Consider the following 11,097-nt stretch of genomic DNA (forward strand, 5'->3'; position numbering starts at 1 on the left):
ATCATTCATTATTACTGGAAACAGCCGAGCGTGCTGAATGCTTCCTCCGGGACTTAACTATGCTTTCGTACACTTTGCTGTGTTGTGTTAAAGCGCAGTAAAGTTTTACGGTGAACCGCAATATGTTTCCTAATGCCTAAAGCAAATAAGACTGTCATTTATGTGCTCGTGCTGATAAACACCGCTAGCCATACATCTAGCATTGCACTGAATGCACGTGCATATTTTGAATACTTCAGCTTATGATAAACGACCTGGATTTCCAGTCGCACAGGAGTTTTCCTGTAGAGTAATTCTGCTATTTTATCTTATGCCGGGTGCCTCGCCTGAAGCCACGCCACCTCGGTGCTGATGCTAGGCGCAGGGATGTTGCCGTGCTTCTCTCTGCTGGTCCTGCCTTTCCCCTGTCCTGGGGAAAATTACGTCAGCGGCTGGTTGAAATTAGCATCTCTCTTTGTGAGGCAGTGCAGCATCACAAGGAGCAATATAAAAACCCCGAGACTGTACTTTCACAGTCTTCTGCCTGCCTGCCTGCCTGGAACAGACCACCGCATCCCACACTCTGCATCTGTACAGGACTCACTATCACACCAGGGGGAAGAATGAGAGAAATCGTTCACATTCAGGCTGGCCAATGTGGCAATCAGATTGGAGCTAAGGTAAAATAAAATTGCAATAAAATAAAATTATTTTAAAAACGAATAGTGTTTTAAAATTGATAATGTTTGAATAAATCGGAATGCCCTGGGGGGGGGGGGGGGGGGGTTAGGGGGGGCAGTTTAAAGCTGAATACGATTAATTCATTATCAGTGTAATATTGCATTCGTTTAATGTAATTACAACAATGTACACTTTGTAACCTGAACATTTTAGTCTTTGAAACGTTGTTTTAGAAAAAAAGACCTGCTCAGCTGCGTAGGCATCACTAGTAGTACCACTGAATTGTACAAAATGATTGACTAGTTTAACCGATTCGTTTCTGCTACCTTGCCTGTGTCTTTTTAGTGGTCACTTTAACGACTGTAATTATGGTCATATGCAGAATACGACTGATTGATTTTAAATTTTGCTGCAGCTGAGCTGACTGGAAAAAGCATTCTATGTCACCACGCCCCGCTCTGTAGACAGTCTGGGGTTTTAATTGCCTGTCTTATCTGAAATAGCATGAAACTAACATTACTTCTTAATACATACAGTAAAATAAAGCATGCTTGCGGTTTTGATACAGAAGAGCGCCTTGTTTAAGGCTGCTTTAAAAATGAATTGTACCCAAGTCGAAGAACTTCAGTGAAAGACCAAAAAACAAACAAACAAACAAACTCTCAGAATGAGTGATGAGGGTTACTAAAACGACATTTACAGTTGCTTGATAAATAACGGAAAATAGGTCTGAAAAGATTTTAATTTCCAGTGCTGAATGAATGGTTTTGAAAACGATGCCACACCCTCAGACTGCAGAATTCCTAACAAAGGGACAGAATTGGTTATGCAGTACAAACACTGGAGTGCAAAATATATATTCGCGTCACATAACCACAGGCCGCAGACAGGCGCTATTTCTCCTATCTCTTGTGTGGATGAATAAGGATTTCTCTTCACAGATCTAGCCCCGCCCCCCCCACCCCCAATAGCTATGGACCCTCTCCACCCAACTCAGCACATTGTTTTTCATAGTATTATTCATATTATTATTATTAGTTGCAGTAGTAGTAATATATGTCGTTTGTGAGTTCAGTCTCAGTTCTTTGTTGGAATTGCAAGTACAATATGCAGACAGTTCAACTCAATTGTTTTGACCATTAAGAACATGATGTACTCCTTACCACATAATCTTAAATGGCAATGCATTTGTTCTGTACTTGGTAGTAAAAGATTACAATGGTTTGAGTTACTGGGGGAATAGCACTGCAGGGATAACGTTTTCATATTTTGACATACAAATGGTTTCTAGGGCATTATAGGCAATACTGGGGTTTTACTAGGGTCTCTTGCTTGAAAAGCAGAAGCTTCCCCATGGTCCTATTGGCTTGTGCTGTTCTATGGTATTTATAAAGATCTTTCTTTCTGCCACTTTGATCCTGGCCCCTTTTTCTGCACTCAGCTGCCTGTCAATCAATGGCAAGGCATCATTAGCATGTGGGTCTCAGATTAGCATGCTTTGTAGTGGAAGGAAAAAGATTAAGGAGAATCAAACTAGTAGGTAGTGCACACAGTGTACGCAAATATGATATATGAATTCACTATGCAACATGCCCGAGAAACCCACTGAAATAGTTCTTCTTGGGCCTTCACTTTGCAATGCACTCTAGAGTCATCCTCACCTTCCTCAGTGTCATTGTTACCCAGCAGTATTGAAGCATAGGCAAGCATCGTAAAGAACAATGGATTGGTAAGCTAAAGTAAAAAAAAAAAAAGCATGGCACACTATTATACTATTATACATTCATAATTTAAGAATTGGAAATTGCTAAATGACTCAATGTATAATTGCTGAATTTAGACACTTAGCAGTGAGAAATGACTCATGGATGAATAGGCACAGAGTCCAGTAATTATGTGTCCTAAGTAGATGGGGATCCTCCGAATCATCATGGCTGATGGATGGTAGCTGAGATGAGAACTGCATCTGGAAAGGCCCTTACTCATTCCTGAACATTATAGCCTCGGACTAGGACAGACTAGACAGGGCTCACATTTGAATATTCAAACCTTCCAGCCTTGGCAGTGAAAACTACATCTCTGATTTGTTTTTGAACTAACTATGACCTCCAGTCTTACAGTATGCTTCCAGTGACCTTGAATTGATTTGCTTGTTTTATCATACTAGATGAATTGACATTACCAGTACACAAAACCCCACAATTTGACTTTAAACTATCTTAAATTCAGTCACAGAGCTTGAATTCTTGAAGCAGTATCACTAAAACCAGTTTGAAACTAGGAAACCTTAATACTTCTTCATACTTATGAATCATAATGGAAACATTTGATTTAAAACCCTTGAATAATTGTTTAGTTACACGAGACAGGTTGTAATTTCAAGATCAAATCACATCAAAGTCTTTACAAAGCTGAAACTGATTATTAAAACAAAGAGATATAACAGACATAAAGGTTGCATTACTACATTACAACTGTAACACAAGCCATTAAACTGTAATATAGTCCAGCATCTTTATATACAATATAAATGGTTACTATAGTACGTGAAATTAACTTCTGAACCCCTTACAGGCTAAGATAATGTAATGACATCATGCTGTCTGTGAGAGACTGAAATCAGTGTAATACCCTCCATCTGTCAATAATTCACCAGCTGATCCCCACCTACCCACCCCTACTCTTAGGTTTCTGCAATTTGTTTCATTTTTACATTAAAATGTGGGGCATGGTGTTGTAAAAATAGCAATGTGAAAAATAGCAACTGCTGAATTGAAAGACGGGCTGAGAGAGAAAGCAGCTAATTATCAATTTAGATGTCTGGTAGACATCTGTGCCTAAGTGAAAGGAGAGAAAAGCTGGCTATTAGCATGCTGGAGCCTGTCCTGTGAGGCCCCCTGAGTGAGGGGGAAGGGAAGGGGGTGAAGGGGGGAATGAGGGGGGGAGGCAGCTGCACTGAAGCTACAGAGAGGGAGAGAGAGAGTCAGGGAGAGAACATTGTCTGTGTTGAGCCTGCTAGGGATCAGACAGACAGTAGGTCTTACTAATTTGACATCATCCACTGCCAGTGATACCACCGTTTAATGAGATAATTCCACATCAATTAGATTAGATGACTTCCTTTTTTAACACCAGTACAAGCAGTTGTTTGTTCTTCCTTCTGACTGTTTAATGTTATCCACCCCAGTCCAGAATATATTTAGAGTATGACTCAGGCAATCCTCTTGCTTTCATTATAAAATGCTGATATTCAAGGTTCATCATTTCAGTTCTGGGAGGTGATCAGCGATGAACACGGAATCGACCCCACTGGAAACTACGTTGGAGACTCGGACCTTCAGCTGGAGAGAATCAGTGTCTATTACAATGAGGCCTCATGTACGAGTCATCTTTACTTATTTACTTTTATTTATGACTGCACACAATGATCCACAATCACTAAAATACACTAGAAAAACAATTCTATTGAGCTGATTTTACATGACCCAAAGATAGAATTAGCTATGAAGACTCCCTAACCTCTTGAAACCTCTCCTACTGCTACTAACAAAACAAAGCAGACACATTTTTTGAATTTATATAGTTTCAACATGTTTTCAATTCACTAAAACTGTACGTGACAGCTTCTCATTTTAATTGATACTATCACCCTGTTTCCCTCACAGCTCACAAATATGTACCCAGAGCTATCCTGGTTGATCTGGAGCCGGGAACCATGGACAGTGTCCGCTCAGGGGCCTTCGGTCACCTTTTCAGACCAGACAACTTCATCTTCGGTAAGCACAGCAGCTTGTAAACGTCTCCTTTAGCTTCCTATCCTATCTCAGTGACGGCTGTGTAATCGCTCCCAGTTTTTTTCATTAAAAATGTCGGTCTTTTGTGCAAGAAATCTGATTTAGCCCTGAACTCTCTACAATTAAACACAGCATTTGCTTTGAACAAAAAGTTAGATTTATTTCTTAACCAAAATAAAGCTGCAGTTATATATTTATTGATGGTAAATTAAAAGTGTTTTTTTTTCGATGAGCTACTACAAGCAATATTAGCGTTCGAGTCATCTTCCTGATATTTTCTGTATTTAAATGTTGTTTCTTCAGTTCTCAGTCTCAGAGACGTCAGTGCATCTGAAGGTCTTTGTCTTAAAAATATCTGCGTATTGTCTGCGTAATGTATTCAGAATGCTTGAAGTGTAGTTAACATGTTATGTAAGAAGAAGGGTACAGCAAGGCATGAATGATGTTATCTGACATTTCATTCTGCCTTAAGCATGCACATGTTATACCCCTAACATAAACCTGCACAACATCAGTATCTGAGAGTAGAAATAGTTATTGATGCAGAGAGAGTTCAGGACTGGGGCTTATCTGTGGAATTTAGCTAAAGTGGAAAGCAGCAGGGATTAAATCAATGATAACTATTTGATGTGTGTATATATATATATATATATTATATTTCTTCAGGCCAAAGTGGAGCAGGAAACAATTGGGCCAAGGGCCACTACACAGAAGGCGCTGAGCTGGTGGACTCTGTCTTGGATGTGGTGAGGAAGGAGTGTGAGAACTGTGACTGCCTACAAGGCTTCCAGCTCACCCACTCTCTGGGAGGGGGAACTGGCTCTGGGATGGGCACCCTCCTGATCAGCAAAGTGCGCGAGGAGTACCCTGACCGCATCATGAACACTTTCAGCGTAGTGCCTTCCCCCAAGGTGTCAGACACGGTGGTGGAGCCATACAACGCCACCCTGTCCATCCACCAGCTCGTAGAGAACACAGACGAGACCTACTGCATTGACAATGAAGCCCTCTACGACATCTGCTTTAGGACCCTCAAGTTGGCCACCCCCACGTACGGAGACTTAAACCACCTGGTGTCTGCCACCATGAGCGGTGTGACCACTTCCCTGAGGTTCCCCGGACAGTTGAACGCCGATCTCCGCAAGCTGGCGGTCAACATGGTACCCTTCCCTCGTCTGCATTTCTTCATGCCCGGCTTTGCTCCCCTGACCGCCCGTGGAAGCCAGCAGTACCGTGCCCTCACTGTGCCAGAGCTCACCCAGCAGATGTTTGATGCCAAAAATATGATGGCAGCCTGCGACCCACGCCACGGCCGCTACTTAACAGTAGCTACTGTCTTCCGTGGCCGCATGTCCATGAAGGAGGTGGATGAGCAGATGCTGGCTATCCAGAACAAGAACAGCAGCTACTTTGTGGAATGGATCCCCAACAATGTCAAGGTGGCCGTCTGCGACATCCCACCAAGAGGGCTCAAGATGTCTTCCACTTTTATCGGCAACAGCACGGCCATCCAGGAGCTGTTCAAGCGTATCTCCGAGCAGTTCACAGCTATGTTCAGGCGCAAGGCTTTCCTGCATTGGTACACCGGAGAGGGCATGGATGAGATGGAGTTCACTGAGGCCGAGAGCAACATGAACGACCTGGTTTCCGAGTACCAGCAGTACCAGGATGCCACCGCCGAAGAGGAAGGCGAAATGTATGAAGATGATGATGAAGAGTCCGAAGCCCAAAAATGAACATTTTAAATCAAAAACGTTCAAGAATTTAAAAACTCCCATCATCTCCATGAAAACCCAGGCTTCCCTCCCCCCCCCTCAGTGTTCTTACCCTACTGTTACTCTCTTTCTCTCTGCTAGCGTCAGTCCTAGATCACTGTCTGTATCCTTGCTTCTTATTGTTTATAACTTGCAAAAACAAACCAAAAAAAACACACCTTAGTATTTATTACTAATGAAAAATACAAAACATCACTCAAACATTATGATACCAAGTTTTAGCAACTCTCAATTCCTTTATTTTGATAACATGAAGCCCTGATGTTTTATTTTGTACTTGTTTTGCCAATTTTTATTTTTTGGGAATATTTAATAAATCTTTTGCTGTTAAAGGAGTTTTGCACATCTTCTGTTTCCTAAACTGTCTATTCAGTTCTGTAAAAAACATTATTCAGTATCACTTTCTAAGGCTGAGGGCTAAAAAGCACCTCTTTTTCTAACCTATGTGAACATACACCCTAGTTTGCAGCAAGTAAGTATGGAGGGCAATCTGGGTCAGAAGGGTGTTAATTAGTACACCTTTCAATTATTGCATTTTCTAATGTGGACCAATCAGACTACAAAAAATAATGTGTTCTCATTTTAATTGGAAGGAGTTCTAAATATATGCACATTAACTACGCTTTTCTATGTGCGTTGCAGGTAATGTTGATGAATTGTTGCAATTGGACCTGTGCACTGTACAGTAATACAGTAATATAAATAACCAATCAGCTGGGTGGAGACATACATAACCACACAATCTAGTCCATTAGCCAAAGTGAAAAATTGAACCATCACTGCTGCTATATAAACCTTCCTTCTTTTGGCTTTTCTAGCTTTCAATGACCAAAAAACATAACATACTTTTGACAATATGTCTCTTCCAGTTGCTATGTGAACATACATACTAGTTTCTGTAGTGTAATTGTGTTGTTGCCTAGCTCTACATTTCTGAACCAATTTAAAAGCAGATAAAGGATCCTTTACTTGCATGTTAGTTTAAGGGGCTTGGACAAGCACAAAGGTTAAACCATTGCTAAACACGGTGCTCTATACTTCATCTTGAAGGTTTCCAAGGCAACTCCAGATTGTCCATTGGCTTCAAGTTGAGAGACTGGAAAATAAACCTACCAATTACTGTAATTGCAGGCAATGCATTTTAAATGTACCCCTACTGCAAAAAGTAAAGCACAGTCACCTGCACCTGTCTTCATTTGTGTAATAATCCTTTTAGTTGTTCATGTCTCCCAATATTCTCATTAACATTAAACCACTTTGAGGTTCCAAGGAAGCACAGCAGGCTAATTCTTCAGCTTTCCATGCCTTCCCCTAGAGTATCTGGGTTTAAACTAAAGTCACAGGAGAAATGACTTGTGGTCTTAACATTACCCCGAGTTGACATTAGTCCACACTACATTTAATTAGCAGACTCATATTGAGTGTTGTGGATGGTATGGGGTTTTCAGATCAGGATTGAGGTACACCTGCATGCAGAGCAGTGAGGGGAAGCTGTTATGGGCCATGCTGGTGTGTCATTGTGTCTCTCAATTTTAATGAGCACTACATTCACAAGCACCAAATTCAATACAAGAACAAAGGTTACATTCTGCAACTACTTCACAAGACACAGAAGAAGAATTCAAAGGCACTGCACCAAGGACACAGAAACAAAAGAGGCATTGGTTGTACATCCTCCTTAAAGATTTAATTAAGACAGATTGCACCTCGAAGCCCCACTCTGGGGTTACATTTAGCCCAGCAACACGACAGCACAGCCCCGCTGATCACAGAATATCCATATGCTGCCAGGACACGGCATGGATCAATTAGAAGGGCTGTGCTACATACAGATGGTGCACTTTGAATAGACAATCTATTCAGGAAAATGAATTTGGAATTTAAACCTAATTACATTAACATAGATCTTGTAAATAGTGAAGTGTGATTTAAGGTGGTATTGATTGATAATTATTTAACAGAAAACATAAACTCTTCTGATATCATGACAGAAATACACGTTTTCTTAGTATTAGTTGTTAAAGTCAATAAATAAAAATACACAGTGAACCAAATACTGTGCATTTGGGTTTCTAACCAATATAAGTGACAATTTAGGTGTGATAATAGTTTGTTTTTCAGTTTCATGTGCAATGCAACCTGAATACACCGCAGCTTCACAGCTGATGTTCAGGTTTTTAAACTGGCTGGGTAAAGCTATTGTAAAGCTCACATTAGTATTTTAAACACGCAGAGTTGGAGCTTACTATTGACATTTACTGGCAGTCACCAGCTATCCCATTTAATCATACTTTTTTTTATGGGTCAGCAAAAATGTATTTGATGCAATGCCTTTCCCAGTGTAGAAGCATTATAACTCTTTGCATCTGGGTACATTTTTGTTCTGCATATTTGAATAAGAAGATAATATAGCTAATTCTAATAAACAAGAACATGGATTTTAAAACTGTGGTTACTATTCCTTTAAGCACACAGTGTAATTAATTTCCTCCTAACGGCAAACGAGTTAATAATATTGACATCAGCATAAGACCCGTACTTACCTCTCGATTACAGTGCTTGCTCTTCAGTTGAATTGTAAGTCATTCATCTTTGAACCATATGATTTGCGTATGATTACCTCAGCTACATGCCAGCACTGCTGATTGAATAATGCCCATACAATATGCTGCCAGGACACTGTGCTACCACAAACGGTACACATAAATAAATAGAAAGTCTTACCACACACTGCAACTCCACAATAAACACTGTTCTAATACAGGTTGTCTTCATATTCAAAATGCATTATTTTTGCAGTCCATGCAAGTTATTTAGCATTGTGGTAATATGCTAGATTAAAAATAGATTATGTTTCTAAACATTTATGTATTTAAAGTTCATTCTTGTTGCCTTCTTTTCATTATGCTGAAGTTGATTATTCTTTTAGTATTATAAATGCATTCATTAAAGCTTATTTGGATATTCACTTATCTGGCCTGCATTTTGAATGTCAAAAGAATCATTTGGCATTTCAAAGCCAAAACAAATAAGTAATCTTGCCCCAAACTGACTTTGTGTTATTGTGAGACAGAAAGCAATCTGAATCATTGGATTGACTCTAATTACAGGCCAGCTGCCCGGACAATGGCAGCCTTTATTCCATCTGATCTCCCCACACTCAATTTCATTCAGAATTCAGTGATTACTCTCAAGGGTGGATTGGAGCAAGATGACTGGTGTGTGGTGTGCATGGTAACTGGTTCACACCCAGCCTGTACTCTGTTAGATAAGGAAACCAAAAATACATTTCTCGTTAGCTATTGGGATAGTTCACATCTGTATAGGGAAGTATGGTATTACAATGAAGCTAAGGTTACTGAATATGTAGTCACAGTGTACTCTTCTCTTTTGCCTGTAACACACAATCGTTTCTAGCATGGAGTACATTTCACAGGGAAATAAAAAACATCTCCTTCCACAGTACATATGAAAATTCTGTCTTTGCTACTTAATACATCTGCTACCTTGAGTTGTTATATGCATTTCAACCCTTTTGCACAAGGCTTATTTAAAAGTAACCCCCTCAAATCTATGAAATAAGATACTTACAGATTCACAAGAAAACTGGGTTACGAAATTCCCATTAGGTTTATTAATACCATAATGGATTTTTATTGGTCTTGATTCAAATTATTGGTCAATTGAAAAAGATATAACTATAACAGCTACAAAGTATTTGTTACCAGCAGGGCTTCAAACAGTGCAAGACATATTAGTGTAGTTTTCTAGACTTCATTTTCACTTTGGATTGGATGAAGCCCATTTTTCCCATCATAACGCTGTTTTAGATGAGGCTCTAGAACTCATTGCACAGGGAGAGTATCTACAGTGTGGCGGAAGTTACGTTTACTATACTTAATTCAAAGGGAAAATAAAGTCTGGAAAACGAAACCCTCTACGTGGTTGTTGTGTTAATAAGATCCAAGAAAACGATTTTAAAAAGCCTTGGTTAGCCTCGCGTGGATTAGGCACACACTTGACACTGGTGCATTTCAATAAAAATAATCTGTCTAAACAGATTTCATAATCTACATACTGTAGAGTACTGACACCTGTATTGTTGAAAGCTGTATTAACCTACCAACCCTGACACCCACCCCCGTGCACGCTGCAATACATTTGCACAGTAATTTTACAAGTTTACCATATTTTTTTCCACGCTTATACTATGCATTCACCATATTGTACCACGTTTTTTTTAAAAAAATTATGATTTACTATACCTCTGTGCTTTACTGTTCTCGCCTATGCTTTACTAGGAAGGTTCTGTATATTACAGAATACATGCTCGGGAACCATTTGCATAACAGATTAATCATATTAGACACACAGCTCCACATACACTCTGCTTTCAGTTTCTAGCTATAAAGAACGTGTCCTTGTCCAAAAAGTGCAGGATTTTAAGTAAAGCAATTTTCCTGTTGCTTTAACAAATGAACATAACAGCTATAATACAGCAAACGAGGGGTCAATATTAATATACATTCACATAAGTAAACACAAACAAGGACACAACCACAAAATTAACAAGTAGAGCAAGTGTCACCCTAAATTGGGACTTGAAACTTGTCATCTTAATGTGGTTTCAGTAAATCCACACATTATGATTGCATCCTGCAGTTTACTAATTTGTTGATTCCTATTATGCGACGGTTGGACCAAGAAGTGTGACTAAATTCGTTGCAAAAGCGTCAAGCGGTCGGAAATGAGTTATTTTTAGCATACATACAAAAGCAACCTTGTAACTTTTTGTGCTAACGTAACATGAAAATGCCTCGTATAGTATAATATACTCAGTTGTATCAGCCGGTCAATAGAGGCCAGCA

At 39.7% G+C, this 11,097-nt stretch overlaps 1 protein-coding gene across 1 annotated transcript; it reads left to right on the forward strand.

The window, feature by feature from the left end:
- Nucleotides 1–488: 488 nt before the first annotated feature.
- LOC117425625 (tubulin beta-3 chain) lies at nucleotides 489–6,561 on the forward strand. Its single transcript, XM_034042711.3, has 4 exons — nucleotides 489–659; nucleotides 3,930–4,038; nucleotides 4,326–4,436; nucleotides 5,121–6,561. Exons 1-4 carry the CDS (start codon nucleotides 603–605, stop codon nucleotides 6,188–6,190), a joined length of 1,347 nt encoding a protein of 448 aa, XP_033898602.1. The 5' UTR covers nucleotides 489–602; the 3' UTR covers nucleotides 6,191–6,561.
- The last annotated feature ends 4,536 nt before the right edge of the window (nucleotides 6,562–11,097 follow it).

The sequence above is a fragment of the Acipenser ruthenus genome, chromosome 20 (genome assembly GCF_902713425.1).
Source record: "Acipenser ruthenus chromosome 20, fAciRut3.2 maternal haplotype, whole genome shotgun sequence".
Taxonomy (NCBI): domain Eukaryota; kingdom Metazoa; phylum Chordata; class Actinopteri; order Acipenseriformes; family Acipenseridae; genus Acipenser; species Acipenser ruthenus.